Source organism: Sinocyclocheilus anshuiensis, unplaced genomic scaffold (assembly GCF_001515605.1).
Source record: "Sinocyclocheilus anshuiensis isolate Anshui unplaced genomic scaffold, SAMN03320099.WGS_v1.1 scaffold234, whole genome shotgun sequence".
Classification (NCBI taxonomy): Eukaryota; Metazoa; Chordata; class Actinopteri; order Cypriniformes; family Cyprinidae; genus Sinocyclocheilus; species Sinocyclocheilus anshuiensis.
Window position 1 is genome coordinate 2,394,186 of NW_015544165.1, and position 20,508 is coordinate 2,414,693.

A 20,508-nucleotide genomic window follows, 5' to 3' on the forward strand; every position below is an offset into this window, starting at 1 on the left:
CCGCCTCCGCTCACTCTAGGCCGCCGGCTGCCGCTCACTCAAGCCGGCCTCCGCTCACTCTAGGCCACCCGCCGCCGCTCACTCAAGCCGGCCTTCGCTCACTCAAGCTAGCCTCCGCTCACTCTAGGCCACTCGCCGCCGCTCACTCAAGCCGGCCTCCGCTCACTCAAGCCGGCTTCCGCTCACTCTGCTATGCCAGAGGAATGGGACTCTTAAACACGCACAAATCAAAATCTGCCATTCAAAATAGAAAACATGCGTCAATTAAAAAAAAAATCGACACGTTTCAGAAAGGTGGGGCATAGAGGAGAAGCAATAATGTACAGTATGTGGAAAATAATGTGTTTTTTTAACCTTAAACCGCATAAACACATTTCATTACACCAAATACACAAAATAGTGTTCTTTTTAACAACATCATATGACCCCTTTAAAGTGAATGAAGATGAAAGATCTTGACACTAGAATATTTTGGTTAACTGCTTCTGGTTCCCACTGTGGATTTAAAGGGACCATTCACCAAAAATTGTTTTTATTATCATTTGCTTACTCTGTTCTTGGTTCAAAGCTGTAATACTTTTTTTTTGGGAAAAATGTCTCTCTCTCTCTCTTTTTTTGTTTTTTTTTGGCCATACAATGAAAGTCAGTGGGGTCCAGTGTGGTGGGGTTTTTGTAAACTAAAACTATTAAACATAATTTTCATTAATTGAAATAAAGCTGAAATAAAAATATAAATTATAGATGAAAACTTACTTATTTTAATTCTGTTAGTTGTCAAGGCTATATTTCTATTTAAGTTTTACAAGCTAAATAGAAATATAATAAAAACTAACAAAAATGACAAACGTGCATAACAAAATTACTAAAACATACCAATTTTATAAAACGTAAAAATACTTCAAATTAAAATGAATACGCAAAAAGCTAATTCAAAATATTAATAAATATTACAGATGTAAATAAATAATACTAAAATAAACAATACAGTTTTCTTTTGGACCCCATTGACTTCATTCATTTCATTGTATGCACAAAAACAGTTGAAACATTCTTCAAAATATCCTCTTTTGTGTTCCACTGAAGACGTAAAGACAAAATGTCATACAGGTTTGAAACACCCTGGGGATGAGTAAATAATAACAAAATACTCTACGGTGGGAACCAGAAATGGTTAATCAGAATATTCTGACGTCAAATCCAATTATCTTTGCCTTGTCTTCAAGTACATGAGAGCAAACAGGATGTGGCCCTCCCACTGGTTGCCCAGAAAATAGCTCTTCTCTCTCACAGATACACTCGTTGAAGAGTTAAAAGCAGATAGTGGAAGTGTGGTTACTGGCTGGAGTGGAGGATATCCTGCAACCTACAATGGATCCCACCCAGATAACTGTAGCTGGCATTTAAAACGGGCTGAGAGAATTCTCGCAGCGATCCGTGTCTTCATACACCGATGTTGATCATATGCAGCGTTGCCTCTGGCTCAGTGGTTCACTGTCAGTGTTCTGCTGTGCCAGAGGAATGGGACTCTTAAACACGCACAAATCAAAATCTGCCATTCAAAATAGAAAACATGCGTCAATTAAACCGTGACAGCTCCAGCTGGGGTATTTTTTACTGAATCTCATATTTCATAAATGTTCAATATATCATAGCTGTTTTTATGCATCTAACCTTCTAATTTGCACCTGTCACTATATGTAAAATCTGCTTTTCAATTCAATTCAAGTTTATTTGTATAGCGCTTTTCGCGATACAAATCGTTGCAAAGCAACTTTACAGCAAATTAAGTTTCTACAATATTTAGTGGTAGCTTATCAGTGGTGACTGTCAGTTAATGTACATATGGCAGAAATGTACGGAAAAATCAATTAAGAAATAATCAAACAGACGATGAACACTATTAACAGCAATTATTATATGATGCAATCAAACTTATTGCAAAATGTGGTAGTTCTGTATGTTGTTTCAGGGTTGCCATCATCTGAGGTCCTCAGAGTCCTCTGAGGTCCTCCTGTGCTTTTCTTCTTATGTTTTGTTCTTTAATTGTTTCCCCACTGTCCTTGAAGTAAAATCTCCTCCACACACGTCCTGTCTCTCTCCTCTTGTTCCATTCACTCTTTGCACAATGATTTTCCTTTGACACTTTGACTTCAGTTCCTGATGCTGCAGTTCTTTGTCCATGTCTCGGTCCTCTTGGGACATCTTGAGCCCTGGGCAGCATGAGTACAGTAGGTTGTGTTCTCAGCTGAACGCTTCATTTATGTTGCTTTATCTTCAAAACGGTTGCTTCCAAACAATGGAACCATTTAATCTTAGCTGCATATTTTGTAGCACCCTGTTTTGCTCTGTTGCGATTTTTCAAGTACTTAGAGTTATGTCAGTGACATATAAGAGCGTATACGATAAAGACAAAATGTTCTAAAAGAAAGAGAGAATCTAGTTTGTGCCAAATATTTAGAATTGTAGTCTTTGTATTCATGTTGGTTTCATATTAGGGATGCACCGATACCACTTTTTCCAGTACTCGGCCGATAACGATACTTTTATTTTTGGTACATGCCGATACCGAGTACCGATACCAATATTTTTATTGCATTTGTAAATTTTTTAAATATTGGGTACAGAAACCAAAAGAGTATGTATAATGTTAGTCGTGGCCTAATGGTTAGCGAGTCAGACTCGTAACCTAAAGGTTGTGAGTTCGAGTCTCAGGTTCGGCAGGAATTGTAGGTGGGGGGAGTGAATGTACAGCACTCTCTTCCACCTTCAATACCACGACTGAGGTGCCCTTGAGCAAGGCACTGATACATCATCTTTAGTTTAATAGCATTAGAGCTGCTCCATTGCAGCGGCTTAGTATACTGTAGTCACGCAATTTGTTGTAAAAATGCAGAGAACCACTAGCTATAAATCTCCTAACTGTGATATTTTCATAAATAGAAGTTTTTTCATCTGAAACGTGCAGCGATTTATATTCCAAAGCCACTCATATAATGCAGAAACACTCAAGCAAACAAAACATGCGCAACGCATGTACGTATTTGTACTGATGCAGAATAGTACAGTCTACCGCATTTCACACAGTCTGCTAGATTCACTTTCGCCAGAAAGTCGTGTATGCCTAAGGTTGAAAATAAATTATGTTTATAGTGAATGCCCCTATAAATGGTCTTATTTTTACGACTAAGTTTTAATCCAAATGATCCGTGTGCTAAGTGAGTGAACATCAAAGATCACACATTTGGAAAAACTTGTATCCATTTTTAAGATAATACAATTTAATGTCAATGTAATGGCTCATGTGGTGTAACAAAGCAAAAAATAATAAAACATTTTCATGAATACATGTGAATATTATTCAAGGTGACTTAATTATTTTTGTAAAAATATTTAAAAATGTAATTTTCAAAGTGTAAACAATTTTTAACAGATATCATGTTTATTAATTTATCAATTTATATCATATTGAGAATAATATTTAACAATAATTCATAAATATAATTCAATATCATTTGACAAGCCATTTCAACCCTTTCCTTTCTAGAGGGTTCCAAGAGGTCCACAGAATGACTTAAATATTTAAATTAATAAATCGATACTAATATATTAAAATAATCTAAAATCAAGATGTATACTTAAAAGATGTATAATTATTCCTTTTCTCCCCTCAATAACGGTTGATTTTGTTCAAGAACATACAGTTTTTGAAAACAAAATGAATTGTGCTTAATTCATTTATTATATTAATACATCCAAAGTCTGTTAATAAAAAAGTTTAAAAACAAGCATCTTTGTCATGATTACAGTTAAAATACCTGAACATTTGGAATTTTGTCACAATGGTCGAAAACCACTACTCTATGACATAATTTCCTGTTTTTTTTTTCTTTTGTGTTTCTGCATGTTTGCTGACCCACATTCATTTTCACTTCTAATTTATGCATTCACACATTTGCTTGTATGATCTCAGAGCAGTAAACATGAGCTAAACCAGTTACGCACTGCCATGCTTGCAGTGTGAAATTGTCCAGAACGACAACAAGATGCCCTGCCAGCTGGCTTTGTGGCATTATGATGGATGGAGGTTTTCCCCTCGCAAATGCACATTTGACATTTGGATGGTCTGTGTCTGAGAATAGACAAATCAGCGAATCTCCATCCAATTCTGCATTCCACAGAGCTGCAAAATAAGACAAGAAGACTACTTTGAGTGTTTGATTCAGTGTGAAGGGTTCTTGGAGGGAGGAGGAGGAGGAGGAGGAGGAGAGAGGGGAATGAAAGTTGAGTTGAAAGACTCATGCTTTAAAGGCCAGACAGACCGCATTGGCTCAATCAGCTCTTTGTCTTCTGCACAGGCCTCCGTGTGTCCCGTCGAGGGCTCGGCCCACAAAGCTGCCAAAGTTATGCTGTTGTATAGCGAGAAGAGTTTATGACTTAAGCATTTGGAATGCTTTCAATGCCTTTTCCGAATGCGGTTTCAGTGCCCTCGCTGGTGTTCGACTGGGGATTTCCTAAACAGAAAGTCTGAATGGGGCTTTGCCCTGTTTTAGAGCGAGAATGTGGTTTTCGGAGTTGCAGCCTTATTAGCGAGAACTACCGAGACGAGATTACAGGCACTGGGTAGGCTGAGCCATCCAAAGAGAGAGGCTGATGCTTTTACAGTGTGCCCACACAAGCGATTCGATTAATCACGAGTCAGTGCCAACACTTTGACGGGACTATTTGATGTTCCCTTTCCTCTGTCAGTATTTTCTGTTACGTCACAGTTAGGAGTGAAACGGTTCAAATTTCTCACGGTTCGGTTTGTATCACGGTTTTAGAGTCACGGTTTCGGTATGGTTTAACGACATAAATGTTATGTCGGTATAACATTTGTGCTATGTTTAGGCAAAAACTATACTGTCAAATAAAACTACAAGCAACAGCACAAATAAATACAATAGAGTAAAGATACAAATAAAATAAACTGTGATTTTCATTTTTTTTTGTTAGGTAGGTCTAACATTAGTTTTCAGGTACAGAAATTGAATAAAGTAATGAAATGTAAAACAGCATTGCATATTTGACTGTATAAATTAAAGATTAATCTTTATTAAAGTTACAAAAGCTATTCAATCAAGAGCAGTGAGTGATTTCTTTGTTGTTGCTGTTTGATTAATATTAAGAAAGTGCTGTCACTTTAAGAGAATGCACTGATACAGTACGTTCAGCCGGCTATGTCTGCTATAGGATACTTACCAAGACGGGCATTTTGACATAATTTTTGTCTGAATTTGTCCATTTAAACACAATACTTCAGAGAAAGCTTAATATTTGCATGCGTTCTGAGGCGCGGGTTTTCGCGTTTTGAAATTTTGAAAAATTGAAATCGCATCATATGACCCCTTTAAACTGGCGAAGCTTAAACGAGTTTAGCTTAAACACAAATATCAACGTGTGCTGTTCAGGTCTCACCTGTGTGCGCGCGCTATCAGCACCCGGGTGATGACGGAATAAATGCTCATATTCCAGCATACGGCAGTTGCATTGAACAAGAGTGAATGGTTTGTCCACGTTTTTTTTTTTTCATCGCTGTTGTTGTAATGTATTGGGAAGCCAGAATGCGCATCCATCAACAGAAACATATATTAGCAGAACCCTGTCTGTTTTACGTGTTATTTATAGCAAACCATATTACAGATGCATTGTCAGATTTAAGTTGAACCGCGGTCCTAGCACGTGCCGAACCGTGTGTGGAGAACCGTACGGTTCGATTTTTTTCTGCCAACCCTTCCACCCCTAGTCACAATAGACAGACTATTACAGCCTGGACAAAGGCAGTCAGTCAAGACCTTCTGGCACTCTTAAAGCGTCTGCTAAATGATTAAATGTAAATGTACTTTGTTTTTATCCCTCTCTGTCCTTTAATGACCAAAGTTAACTTTCTTCGCGGTAATGAGAGCAGGAGTGGAGGTTGCCATTAAGGAAGCAGGCGATCGTGTATCAATGTATTGCGCAATTAGGAAAGAATTAGCTCTGGGCCACTTTCTTTCCCAAATCCTGTCAGCAGTAAGTGCTAATTTCCAATAAACCATGTGTGCATGACAAATACATTTGACCGGACTGTGACAGCAGGTGTCCAGATGGTGTGAAAAGCAAGTTAATTAATCTCTGTGTTATTTTATCAATTGGAATAAATCTATAAAGTCATTAAGAAGAGTAAAAGGTCAGAAGAGTCTGTTAGGGATATATGTGACTGTGTATATAAGCTGCGTGTGCATTTGGCAGTCGCATTAAACATGACTGCTGGAGAACTGTGGCGCGTGGCAGCTAACTGCAAGAAAGAGCACAAATATTGACTTCCTTTCTTAATTCAGTTTGACAAACTGAAATCGGGTAAACCTACCCAGGCGAGCTGCTGGGAGGGCAGTAAAAGGGCTGGAGCTTTTTAAAGGTTGACTTACTGTGAGGCTGTAGGCACAAGCTAATAGCATATATTTGTTTTTGTTATTGAACGGCAGCTTTTTCAGAAGAATTGGCATTGTCAATGCTGGAACCTTTTCTGAATAGATTTTGTAGTGCTGTAGTTTTCAATTATTATTTGTCCTTTTAATGACCAAATTCGTCTGGTCATTGACTGGTGTGCCTCCACCCAACAGTTGTCTTTAGAGCATGTTTGATATTGTTGTTTCACCTACGTTTATTCATGTCATTTTTTAGGTCTTAGTTTGTTTAGGCTGGTCTTTTTCATCTCCCATTTAGTCAACCAGCTGGACTCCCAGACTGAAAAGTGGCCAAAAAATTTAAAACCAGCAAACAGACTTAGACTGGTTTATGAGTTTTTTTCTTCCCCAGTTGTAAACATCATGAACTTAACATTTTCAGTTAAGAAATATCACACAAGCATGATCTACCTGTACTGTATATTGATTATATTATATATTTTTATGTATTCATCAGTATTGGATATATCTGTAGAAATTGTATATTTAAGTTCATGTTCATTTTTACATTTATATCACCTTGAAAGAAAGAAAGTTCTGTCATCTAATCCTCCGTTAAAGTTCAATTTTAAAAACACTAATAATTTAATAACACTGTGAAATGTAATCTTTAGTAGATTTTAAAATGAATATCCATTTTTTTATGCTGTACATTTATAGTGATGTCTGAATTCAAGTGTAGTTAATTTAATATGACATATTTTAGTGTTTAGTGTTTTATTTTTGATTTATTTAGACAAAACAGTGCAGAATTTTATTATTGGACATTTATAGTCCGTATATTTAATTATCAGCCATAACATGAAAATAATGATCAACTTTCTGACATAATTGTAATACCATTGCTTAGAACTAACTTTTGTATAGTAAAAAAGTTTAAAGAATAAATTTATATTAATAATTTCTATATGTAATATGAAATCTATACAATATAAAAAAACAACAAAAAAAAATTACAAATTGTAATTTACAATTCATAAAAGATACAATTGTAAAGATAATTATTGTAGTATATTAGCAGTAATATTAAAGGGATAGTTCATCCAAAAATGAAAATTCACCCATGATTTACTCACCCTCAAGCCATCTTAGGTGTAATGATTATTCTCTGGTACTGTTATTGTGAGTCTGACAGCTGCCGCCTTGTTTCTAGTTTACTATCGGGCACTGGTGAACTTCACAAACTCATTCCAGTATGGGCCTGAACTTGATGACATCTACTCTCCTGCTTTCATAGAGATATCATCTGCTGTTGTCGATACGGTATGTGCATCTACTCAATAACTGTGAGCTTAAGAAATACGTCAAGAGAGTTTTCACAGTGATAATTAAGGGTGTGCTCCACCTGCCGATTGGTTCATATTATTGATCTCATGCCTGTCCTCTGATTTTCAATTTTTTTTTGTCTATACTGTGTTAATGTTTAAATCAGTATTTAGCTGTAAAACTAGAATATCATGCACAGAGACTGAAGTACTTTGTAAGGCAAGGCCAGTATGTGGTGATTAATGGTGTTTATCTTCTCCACAGCTTGAGTCTGACTACAACAGGATACCAGGACAGCAATCAGTCAATGTGGTTCTCATTAAGTAAACACCATTTTCAATTTTGAACACTAATGTAATAGTGCATCTTCTAATGTATAAGCATAGTCGGTTACCTTTATAATCATTAGGGAATTCATTTCAAATAATTCATTTCAAATAGTCAAATACTCAAGTCCTGTTTTTGCATTATGGGACTTAGTATGATCACTCTGCTCAAAAACATCTTAAACCAGCTGGTCTTCTAGCCTGGCCATGCTGGTGTCCAAACCTTCTGTAAAAACAGCAAACAGACCAGACTTGGGATACCAACAAACCATCTTAAGTTGGTTTTTGTGGTTTGTTTGGACTGTTGTTTTGATGAACTGTGCTCTGTGTACATTTGCAGGAAAATTGACAAAGATGTGTTTGTGGAGCTGGACGTCGGCTCGGATAATAACTCTAATGAAACACAGATCAGTGATGTCCTGTTCTCAGTGGTTAAAGACGGCACCATTGCCTCTTACGATACCTCAGTAATAGGCTTCCAGTTCAGACGGCTTGGAGAAGGTATGTTCCATTTTTTTATAGTTTGATTTGATAATATTAATATTAATATTTATTTATAAACAAACAGTATAACAGACACTATATTTGCAGTCTTATAAATTCCTGAATGATAATAAGAATAATAACATTAATAGTAGTAATAAGCCAATTATCATCATCATCATCATCATCATCATCATTATTATTATTATTACTATTATTATAAACAACAAAAATTACCTTGACCAGCAATAAACTCTTATATTAATAACAGGTGGCAGAGGAAATGGGATAAATGCCACAGAAATAAGTTATATGGAGTAACTCGTAGAATAAGTAATTCCAAATCTATGTATGATCAGGTTCTTTTTACTAGGAATCATTTAGGTTATTCAAAATGCACACCTTATTTATTGAAAGGTGAAGAAGCACCATCATGCCTTCATAACACTGTTAAACATATTTTACTGGATTGCACAGTTTTAAATGTTAATAGGCAACATTTTTATTCAGAGATATGTATTTAACTGATATATATATATAGAATCACCTGAAGGTATTTTAGAAGTTTTGTCTTGTATTAGTCTTAAATGTTGTTAATTGTATGACTCCTGTTATTCACTTTGTTCTCGTCATGAAGATAGCCTTGCTGCTGACATGGCGTTATAAAAAAGAATAATAATAATAATAACAACAATAATAATCATTCTGATAATGTGTTAAAATTATTGTCAAATCCAAACTTGCATTTTTACCCTTTATGGTTTATATAACTATTAATTCTTGCAGTTCTGTAAAGAACTAGTCGTCATTCAACAATGTAGTATAGATAATGTTGTCTGGTTATGGTCTGGTTCATAGCTGATACTCCTCCTCCTGTGGAGCCCATCGTTGTGCCAGGTTTGTCCTCAACCAGGTCTGCTGCATGGAGACAATAATGCATTAGAACACAGTCCAGTCTTGTTTACTTAGGACAACTGAAGGAATTCACAGCATATGTAGTGGCTGTATAAAGAATGAAACCTATATGCATGTGTGCACTATGATGAAGACCTGAGTATGACCAGAAGAACAAAAGGCTTTGCATGGCTTGTCTTTGATTTGAAGTGAAGCTGATGTCAGGAATGCACCTATCTTGAAGTATCATTTTCAGACGATGTAACCTGTTTGTGTTTGCAATATCTAGTTTTGTTTTTCATGTGTTGAGATTGAAGTTTTTCCAGTCCAAGCTTTCCATATTTTTACTTTTTACAGATTAAGGTACCAGATAAGACAATTCAGGACTGAATAGAAAAGTCAGAATTATACAGATTTGCACTTTAGCTTTGTTCACATTGCACATAAATCTGATTTGATTTTCAAATCCAATCTTCAGGACTGACTGTCTACAGTTTGTAAAAGAAAAAAAAAAGAAAACTGATCTGACCTTCAGACTGTGCATTACAAAAGCAAAAAAAAAAAAAAAAAATCTGACTTTAATTGGAATCAATCCAAATTGGATTTATTTTTTCTTTCTTTCTTTCTATTAAGACTATAAAAGCTAAACAGATTTTGTGTTGGAAGCAGATTTTCCAACACAAAATATTTTTGGAAATGGCAGGTCCAGCATGGCAAGGCTTGCAGTGAGTCATTGAAACATCTTTCAACAAAGCATCATGTACAGTTTTTCTTGGATCACTGCATTACATTGCGTACAGTGCGTCACAGCATTGAATATGTGTCTCTACCACCTCAGTGATTCCCAGTGCCAGAGAATGTTTGTCAGATGAGTTCAGATGTCAGGATGGGCTTGCGTGTATCCCTGTGGAGTATGTGTGTGACAAACAGCCTGACTGCAGTGACTTGAGTGATGAAATGAACTGTCGTGAGTGAGATTGCTTCCTCATTTTGCTCAGAAATGAGTGCCATTGTTTTGTTAATTTAACTGACTAACACCATCTAAATGCACTTTGATATCATCCATAAAATTTCTATTATTTTTAATATATATTTGTATTCTATTCAATTTTTGGCAATGAAACATATTAATTTAATACATTGCATAGGATCTTGTTTTTTTTTTTTTCAATAATATGTAAATAAATCAAACAAAATATTGACCTTTAAAGGTACTTTTTGTAGTGTATATTCAGTGCTTTACGATGCTTGACACCGTAATGGCTTTAAATGGATAGTTCACCCAAAAATTTTAATTAGCCCCTGATTTACTCACCCTCAGGCCATCCTAGGTGTATATGACATTCTTCTTTCAGACAAATCCAATCAGAGTTATATTAAAAAATGTTCTGGCTCTTCCAAGCTTAATAATGGCAGTCAATTGTGGTCGAGATTTTGAAGCCCAAAAAAGTGCGTCCATCCATCAAAAAAAGTGCTCCACTCTGCTCCAGGGGGTTAAAAAAGGCCTTATGAAGTGAAGCGATGCGTTTGTGTAAGAAAAATATCCATATTTAAAACTTTATAAACCGTAATCTCTAGCTTTGGCTAACTATCATACACGTGTTCATGAGAGAGTGGCGTTCCAGCTGATGACGTAGAGAACATGCTATAGTCTCGTGAGAACCAAGTTTTGTTTACAGCTAATGAAAACCTGTTTCCTCTTGACTTGTATCAAAATCCTCTGACATTTTCCTTTACAAATCCTCATCTAATTCATGACCGGTGTTTTGTTTTGCTCTCTCCTCTGTGCTTCCGCATTTGTCTCTTCTCACCAGAGCTTACGCTACGCCTACGTCATTCGTCATCCGCTGGAACACCGCTCTCTCGTGAAAGCGTGTACGACAGTTAGCGGAAGCTAGAGATTACGGTTTATAAATTAAATATGGATATTTTTCTTACACAAATGCATCGATTCACTTCATAAGGCCTTTTTTAACACCCCCGGAGTTGCGTGAAGCACTTTTTTTGATGGATGGACGCACTTTTTTGGGCTTCAAAATCTCGACCACAATTGACTGCCATTATAAAGCTTGGAAGAGCCAGAATATTTTTTTAATATAACTCTGATTGGATTCGTCTGAAAGAATAAAAATCATATACACCTAGGATGGCTTGAGGGTGAGTAAATCATGGGGTAATTTTCATTTTTAGGTGAACTATTCCTTTCAATTGTTAGCATATATTTAATTTCATTTGTGTTTTTAATTAATTGACAGCCCTAATTATATCATTTATTTTCAAAGGTGTTCCTGTACGCCCTACTCCACCTACGCCTCCTAAAACCAGACCCCCACCTGGCCCAGGACCCTGCCGTGCAGACCAGGCTGCCTGTCAGAACGGACAGTGTATCTCACGGGACTACGTGTGTGATGGTGAAACGGACTGCACTGATGGCAGCGACGAGTTCAATTGTGGTAGGACAAATGGCGTGTGGACACAAGTGTGCTGTAACCATAACATTTACCATTTATTTATAATCAAGCATGTTATGCTGGTCATAATATTTGTCTGAACTCTGCATTTACTATACAACTATATTTGTAATTGCAAAGGAACTCCGTCTCCCTGTGAACCCAATGAGTTTAAGTGTCAGAACGGCCGCTGTGCCCTGAAACTGTGGCGTTGTGATGGGGATAATGACTGTCAGGACAACTCAGATGAGATGAACTGCCGTAAGTCAGACACGAGCTTCCATCCACAGATGGAAACCTGTTACACAAAAACTCACTTTGCTAATAATTGATTTATTTTTTTCTTGTTCCTTCAGCCACTAAACGTCCAGGGGACACATGTGCCCCAGAGCAGTTTGTGTGTTTGTCTGACCGCACATGCATTCCTGCCAGTTACCAGTGTGACGAGGAGCCGGACTGCGCCGACCGCTCTGATGAATATGGCTGTGGTAAGGCATTACAATCAAATTAATCTTTAACAAGTAAACATTGATGTCATTCCAAACACTATAACTCTTTTGTCTCCACTTATTTTTCACTGTCATACTCACTTTGACTTCCAAATCCTGAAAATGGTGTATTTATGGTCTGCAAAGAAAGATTCATGTCCACCAGCTTGTTTTGTCTCACTCATACAGCTTTTCAGTAACATATAGATCTCATATCCCTTATATCTTGCGCTTGTAGCTTATTTAACAGGCTGCTTTTGTATTGTTTCTGCCAGCAGTGCCTCCGGGCTCTGGCTGGCTGATCTCACTGAATGAATCTGCCAAATAAAACTTGTGCTGCTGTCCCAGGCTGCCAATTTAGAATCAAAGACTTGCTGCGTGTGTGGTTTCTTGTGTCCATATGTCTCTTTTACTATGTTAGCATTCATGTAATACAGTAAAATATGTAGATTGAAGTTGATTGTACTGTAAAATGGTTATACTATGCGTTCTCTTTCATTGTACCCAAGCACCTCCCACTGTGACCGTCCCGCCAGAAGAGTCCATCACAGCAGCGCGGGGAGACACTGTGACCTTTACTTGTTCTGCCATTGGTGTGCCTGTTCCCATCATCACATGGCGTCTTAATTGGGGACACTTACCAACCAATAGCAGGTAGGTTAGGATGTAATAAGCATTGTGGATTAAAAACTCTGAAATGATCAAGATCACAATCTATGTTAAATCACAATCTACAGTCCACAATCTATGTTGAAGTCATAGAGTCCATATTCTCTTAAAGACTGAATAAATGCAAAGTTAAGAATACTTGTGGTTTCATCAATTCCTATTGTATTCCCAGAACTCTCTTTGCTGAACTCTATAAATAGGTAAATGAATAACTTCAGCACTAGTCTAAGTGAAAACAGAGGGCAATACTTCATGTACTCAATAAGAAACGGACTGTTGTATTTTGGCAAAAAGGTTGTGAACTGTCTCTTTTCCAATTATTGAATCTCAGAGGAGATCGTCTTCTGATGTTGCTTCTTTGCCATTATTATTTGTCATAATAATTATTGGACATTATTAATATATAACCAGAGAATGATATTTAATTTGCTCCTCAGCATGTGCTCTCCTTCTGTGTAATCATTTCTAGGCTATTGTAGGTTTTTTCTGTCAAATGTGATTTTTTTTAAATTTTTTTAGCATTTTTAAGGCAAAGTTTTTGTATTTGTCTTTCATAACCAGATTTTGTTTTTGTTCATTTCTTTATTGGATTTTTCTACATGGACTACTAATTATACAGATAGCAGACCCATTTGTCACAAGTTACATTTCCAAAGGCACTTCAATTAACAAAACCCCAAATAATTACATAGAATAAAACAGAAAATAAAATACACAGCAAAAAAAACCAAAAAAAAAAAACCACACACAACACAAATGTGTAATTAAATAATTAATATTAAAATAATACATTAAAATAAGCACAGTAGGCTCCTGAGTCATGAGCATGAATATGTAAATTTTTAAACTAGGACTGTTAGTCGAATGTGTTAATTTTATTGCAATAAATTATTATTCATTAAATTAACACATTAAACAAGCACATCATTGACCATAAATGAAATATTATTTCGTTGGAACCATTCACATAGGACGCATTCTTTCATTAAAAAACAGCTTGACAGAGGACAAGGAATGAAACTGAATGCTGGGGTCTCGAAACTGCCCTAATTTAAACATGATTCTATTGACAGAATCACAATGAGCAATGAGAATGGGCGAGGAACGATCACCATCCGTGACGTGAAGGAAGGTGACCAGGGCGCGTACACCTGTGAGGCCATCAACGCTAAAGGCCTAGTGTTTGCCATTCCTGATGGGGTCCTCAGCCTGTCTCAGAGACCAAACCCAGGTACTGCACCAGCTCCATATGGTGCGAACATCTTTGGATTACTGTGTATTCTGTATTATATGTTTGTTCTCATCTGATGCATTTCTTTTCCGAAGAAAGATGTCATCTTTTATTTGCGAGACACAGGTTATCCTACTGTTTTTTGACCTTATGATGTGACATTGTGGTCTCATGATGACTGTGATCCAGCTCAAACCTGACGGTGGTGGTCTTACCATCCTTTGTCTTCCATGTCGTTCTTGTCCAGTTGTGTCATCCTCTCTGTACGTGTTAGCAGGTAACTGCCGTGATGGGCACTTTAGCGTGGGCGGTCACTGCATGCCATGCTTCTGTTTTGGCATCACAAAGAACTGTCAGAGCACCGGTCACTACCGCAGCCAAATCACACTGCGCTTCACAGAGGAGGATGACTTCAAAGGTACTCAACTGATTCAAAATTCGGAGTTTTCCATTTATGTTTATGGATTTACAATTGGAGAATGTAGATGTTGTGGCAACTTTTGGTGTCATCTTGTGTGTAACACATGATATTTATCACTAACCCTGTAAAGCCTGACATATGAAATATTAGTCAGATTTTTTTAATGGAACAGTTTGAGTGTTTAGACATAATATATAAAAAATATGTTTTTAGTTGAGTGTCATTTAAGCTCAAGGTGGAAAACAAGCCATTTTTGTTCCAAGGTATAAATTGAAGCAAAAATATGCAATTCGGTGCAGTTGCTGATATTTATATGGCCACAAAGATGAATTTCAGTTAGCTTGTAATCTTGTAAATTTTATAACTATATAGCAGATTGCTTAGATAAAATGCGTTTAAATATCAGATGTCACTCCATATCTCAGTACTATGTCTTTGTAGAATTATATTTACACGCTTTATGATCAAAGCTCTATAGTTTTAATTGTGGGGGGCAAAACATATTTTAAACAAACATAATGCAATGCAAAACAATGATGATTGATAGATGTATAAATAAATGTTCATCAAAAACCTGATATTTGATAGACACAATTTAGCACAATAAAAAAAAAAAAGGTTGTATGGATAATCAAGTAAACCTAAGTTGCTTTAGTCCAGTAAGTGTTCATCTTAAAATATTACTAAAAGAATAAAAGCTATTCTTATATTTACTTTATTAAAACTAGGGCTGCATGATAAATCGCATGCGATATTTAACGCGCATCTTATCAGTAAAGCCGGTTCTGTACACAGAGCCGTTGTTCACTGATGAGCTGCGCAAAACCACGTTCATATTCACGCGATTTTTTGCGCAGCTCGTCAGTGAACAACGGCTCTGTGTAGTTAATGCTGCTCAATGTGAAAGCACGCAGGTGATGGAGATTTACCGCTGATTACAAAACCGGCTTTACTGATAAGATGCGCGTTAAATATCGCATGCGATTTATCGTGCAGCCCTAAAACCTTTACAAATTTCATAGTAAAAAGAGATGTGCACCATGACCTAAAGGTGGATTTTTTTAGAATAATACTAAAAAAGTATAAACTGTCAACTAAGAGGCATGTAGTAGATTATGTACAACAGGTTTTTCAATAAAGTTTTGATCGTGTTTATAATTTAGAGGCCTTAGAGATTTGCATATCAAATATGATACAGTAGGTTTTATTGGGGTTAAAGTAACAAATAATACACTGGGATATACGAAAATATGGTACACTACTTTTCTCTTGTCTGTCTCTGTCTTTTTTTAATCCACAGGAGTCAATGTGTCACTTCCGAATGGTCTAAGCACTCCACCACATCTCTCCAACACTCAGATGTTGATCAATCCAGAGAGTGAGGAGTTCCAGCTAGTGGATCTGTCTCGCCATTTCCTCGATCAAGACACCTATTGGTCTCTGCCTCGCCAGTTCCTGGGCAACAAGGTTTCTCTCCCCTCCTCACTACTCTACTGAACAAATATAGATAGGAGCTCAATAAAACATTGACTAATCTGTATCTTCCTGTTTTTGCTCAATCCCATTTCCATCTTCTCCCTATCATTTGCTGTCTCTTCTCTCACTGTCACTGTGATGTGGTAGCTAGATTGTCTTGGGAAGCATGTGTGAAATATGCATTGAAGCTCTTCGACGTCTTGGTATTCTGGACACTGTGTCTGTGTTGTGCAGGTCGACTCGTATGGAGGCTATCTGAAGTTTAAGGTGAGTTACTCACTGCAGCGAGATGGATCGCAACCAAAGGAGAAACCTGATGTTGTGCTGAGCGGCAACGGGCAGAAATGTATTTACCGCAGAGGCGACCCCACTTTACCTGACACAATCAACCATAGAGAGATCAAGTTTACAGAGGTGAGCCACATATGTGAAATGCATAAGTATATAAAATATATTTTTATAAAATATATGCACACTATCATTCAAAGATGTGACAATTTTTTGCTTTTGAAAGAAGACTCTTCTGCTCACCAAGGCTTCATTTAAAAAAAAATAAAAATACAGTAAAACATTAATATTGGTAAACATCATTATTACAATTTAAAATAACTGTTTTCTAATTTAAAATATTATAATGTCATTTATTCCTGTGATAATAAAGCTGAATTTTCAGCAGCATTACTCCAGTCTTCAGTGTCACATGATCCTTCAGTAATTCTAATATGCTGATTTGCTGCTCAAGAAATGTTTCCTATTATTAATATTACAGTTGAAAATGGCTTAATTTTTGTGGAAACTGTGACACATTTTTTTCCAAGATTATTTGAGTAGAAAGGTCAAAAGAACAGCATTTATATGAAATAGAACACTTTAGTAATATAAAAAATGTCTTTAGTGTCACTTTTGATCATTAATAAAAAAAAAATAAAAAAAAAACGTACCTACCCCAGAATTTTGAACTGTATTGTGTATATAATTTTTATTTGAATTTTTTTGTATTGTAATTAACAGTTATGCTTTGAAGTACTGAGAAAAAAACTTGAAGTCATAACCATGGCATACACTTGCTGTTGACAAGAGATGCTGACAGAACTCAGGGTTATTTATTTTGGTCTAAAAAGCTCATCAAATGTAAAATTTATTTTTTTATGCATATTTTATGAAATGTAAAATATTTATGAATTTGCAGTATTGCCAGCTCTACACTGCTAAAACATTTGTGTAAGACTGACAAATAAAACTGTATTAATACCATGTACCATAAAAAACAAACAAATAGTGATTCTTAAAATATATTTTTGTTTACAGTGGTTTTGCAGCAGTGTTGCTTGTTAGTGTTATTCACCTCTCTGTCTCTGTGTCTCAGGAAAACTGGCAGCACTCTTCAGGACGAGCAGTAACTCGTGATGACCTCATGATGACCTTGGCCAATTTGGAGAGCATCCACATTCGCACCATTTATGACAACCTCATGGCCAGTGTCAGTCTGAGTGACATCAGCATGGATACCACCAGCAAAGAGTTCACCCTGCAGGGGAACCCGAGAGACGTGGAGGAGTGCAGGTTAGTGTGCCTTTAAATCAACAGATAGGATTACAGGTCTGTCAGAAAATGTCAAGCTCCTCTTAAATCACCTCTTTTGTCACTTTAAAAATCCAGATGCTGATTTTTTTTTTTTGAGAATTCTGTGTGAAAGTGTTAATCTGTGCAAATTGTTGATCTTAAACAGATGTCCTGCTGGGTATTCAGGCCTGTCTTGTGAGTCCTGCTCCCCTGGTTTTGAGCGGGCACCTGGACCCTACCTGGGCATCTGCGCTGGCTGTAACTGCAATGGTCATGCCAGTGCCTGTGACCCTATTAGTGGACACTGTCTGGTAAGGATAAGGGTTTCTATGTTTCTATGCATTATAAATATGTAGATAGCTAATACACTACATCAGTTAGTAGATAGCTGTACATCACACACTGACGTGTAAATGCCATGTGACAGAGTTGTCAGCATAACACAGAAGGACCTCAGTGTGACAAATGCAAGCCTGGCTTCTTCGGTGACCCAAGTCGAGGACGATATGATGACTGCAAACCCTGTCCTTGTCCATACACAGAGACGTCTCGACGGTAAAGATATCAAACCTGTGTATATAATATAAAAATTATCTAAAATAATATGTAATAATAGAATAATGTTGTTCTGAAAATTATCTTTTTTTTTGTCTTTTTTTTTTAAACATCTGTATTTAACATGATATAATCTAAATGATTTATAATAATAATAATTTAATTCTGAAAATACTTATGATGATATATTATTAGTATTAATAATAGTAATAGTAATTTAGATTATTTGAATGGAACTTTGACAAAACATCTTTTTTTTGTTAATGTTAAATTGGTCTGTTGATTTGTTCAAAGGTTTTCAGATACTTGCTTCCTGGACCATGACAACCAGGCAACATGTGATGCCTGCAGACCCGGTTACACAGGGCGACGTTGTGAGAAGTAATGGAGCAGCTCTTTTGCATATTGTTGTTTCAACACTACATTTTGTGGTGCTGAGTGCATAAGAAATATGTCATCATCTGCATTTTTTTATTTTATTTTTTTGCCACAGATGTGCTCCAGGATATGATGGCAACCCTATTCAGCCCAACGGCAAATGTGTCCCTGCTGCTAGCCGTGAGCATTTTTCCTTCATTTTTGTTTACAATTGTGGTAGTAAATTATTTATTAGATTAATATTAGAGGCAAGATTTATTTACTCGCCTTTAGCTATTTCTTTTCTTGGAATTTCTGCCTCATTTTACCCTGAAGGTCAAGTGAAGCTTTAGATAATGATTAATACTCAGTGCACTGTATGCTGCAATGCCAGCTGTTCGTGGCCAGGATGTTCAAAGCATTCCAGGTGTAATTGGCAACCATATGGTGTTCTTGTCCCTGTTCAGTGATTTCCAAGTGTGATAACAGAGGAACCATCAATCCCATCAGCAAACCATGCTACTGCAAGGTATTAAATTGCACTACAGTTACTTTTTAAATACATCTCCATTAGGAAGTTTGGAATCGGAAAGATTTATGCTCATACCTAGGCTGCATTTATTTGGTCAGAAATACAGTAAAGCAACTGTTTTCTATCTTTATATATTTTAAAATGTAATGTATTTCTGTGAAGGCAAAGCTGAATTTTCAGCAGCCGTTACTCCAGTCTTCAGTGTCACATGATCCTTCAGAAATCATTCTAATGTACTGATTTGCTGCTCAAGAAACATTATTATCAGTGTTAACAGTTGTGCTGCTTAATATTTTTGTGGAAAGTGTGATGCATTTTTTTCTGGATTCTTTGATGAATAGAAAGTTTGAAAGAACAATATTTATTTGAAATTGTTATCTTAAAAATGATAAATGTCTTGTCTTTAACTTCAATTTATTGCATCCAGGCTAAATAAAAGTATTAATTCTTTCAAAAAAAAAAAAAAAAAAATCCTACTGACCCCAAGCTTTGAATGGTAGTGTATAACAATTTCAGTAGAATATAAATATTCAAACAGTGTTGGATCTTCTGTTGTGCAGGCCAATGTGGTTGGTGCTCTTTGTGATGAGTGTAAGAATGGCGCTTTTAATTTGGCGGCTGATAATCCTGAAGGTTGCTTGCAGTGTTTCTGTATGGGAGTTACAAAACAGTGTGCCAGTTCAACCTGGAGCAGAGATCAGGTAACCACATCCTCTAATCTTGTCATAGTTGTACCTGTAAGTGATTTTGAATGGTTGTTTTAATGTTGTTTTTTTACATATATTTGTTGGTTAATCTGAAGGTTCGAGGTGGTGTCAATGGCCAGCTCTTCACCCTTTCCAATGCAGCAAACACTAGGACCATCTCTGAGGGCATCACCCAGAGAGCAAGTTCAGAGGTGGTCTACCGATTCTTCACCAGTATCCCTATTGACATCTACTATTGGGTCCTGCCTCAGAATTTTAGAGGGGACAAGGTGAGAACATCCAATGCAATACAATGCCATATGTACAATTTGACCTTTGTCAGGTAATATGGCACATGTCAGTGTGCTGTTTTTCAAAACTTGTTTTTCTGTCCTGTGTAAAGGTCACAACATATGGTGGAGAACTGCAGTACAGGATGCATTATGAGCCACAGGCTCGTTCACTAGTGATTGATAGACGACCTGATGTGGTTCTCCAAGGCAGCGGCATCGTCCTGGAGCATTATTCACAGACCAAACCACTTCCTAGAGTACCAGCCACAATCACCGTGCCTTTTAGAGAGGTGTGTTGCATATATATATATATATATATATATATATATATATACA

The 20,508-nt window shown here is 36.6% G+C and overlaps 1 protein-coding gene across 1 annotated transcript in view; it reads left to right on the forward strand.

The window, feature by feature from the left end:
• LOC107695829 (basement membrane-specific heparan sulfate proteoglycan core protein-like) overlaps window positions 1–20,508 on the forward strand; it is a 126,310-nt gene that overhangs the window by 55,365 nt on the left and 50,437 nt on the right. Inside the window, exons 4-25 of the mRNA XM_016495897.1 lie at window positions 7,636–7,745; window positions 8,013–8,071; window positions 8,415–8,575; window positions 9,416–9,454; window positions 10,290–10,418; window positions 11,734–11,904; window positions 12,043–12,162; window positions 12,258–12,389; window positions 12,899–13,043; window positions 14,132–14,289; window positions 14,537–14,707; window positions 16,011–16,177; window positions 16,421–16,600; window positions 17,553–17,749; window positions 17,916–18,060; window positions 18,177–18,304; window positions 18,599–18,685; window positions 18,798–18,862; window positions 19,129–19,190; window positions 19,754–19,894; window positions 19,996–20,169; window positions 20,283–20,462. Of these exons, the coding sequence (XP_016351383.1) occupies window positions 7,636–7,745; window positions 8,013–8,071; window positions 8,415–8,575; window positions 9,416–9,454; window positions 10,290–10,418; window positions 11,734–11,904; window positions 12,043–12,162; window positions 12,258–12,389; window positions 12,899–13,043; window positions 14,132–14,289; window positions 14,537–14,707; window positions 16,011–16,177; window positions 16,421–16,600; window positions 17,553–17,749; window positions 17,916–18,060; window positions 18,177–18,304; window positions 18,599–18,685; window positions 18,798–18,862; window positions 19,129–19,190; window positions 19,754–19,894; window positions 19,996–20,169; window positions 20,283–20,462 (2,921 nt within the window). The remainder of the gene's footprint in view (window positions 1–7,635; window positions 7,746–8,012; window positions 8,072–8,414; window positions 8,576–9,415; window positions 9,455–10,289; window positions 10,419–11,733; window positions 11,905–12,042; window positions 12,163–12,257; window positions 12,390–12,898; window positions 13,044–14,131; window positions 14,290–14,536; window positions 14,708–16,010; window positions 16,178–16,420; window positions 16,601–17,552; window positions 17,750–17,915; window positions 18,061–18,176; window positions 18,305–18,598; window positions 18,686–18,797; window positions 18,863–19,128; window positions 19,191–19,753; window positions 19,895–19,995; window positions 20,170–20,282; window positions 20,463–20,508) is intronic.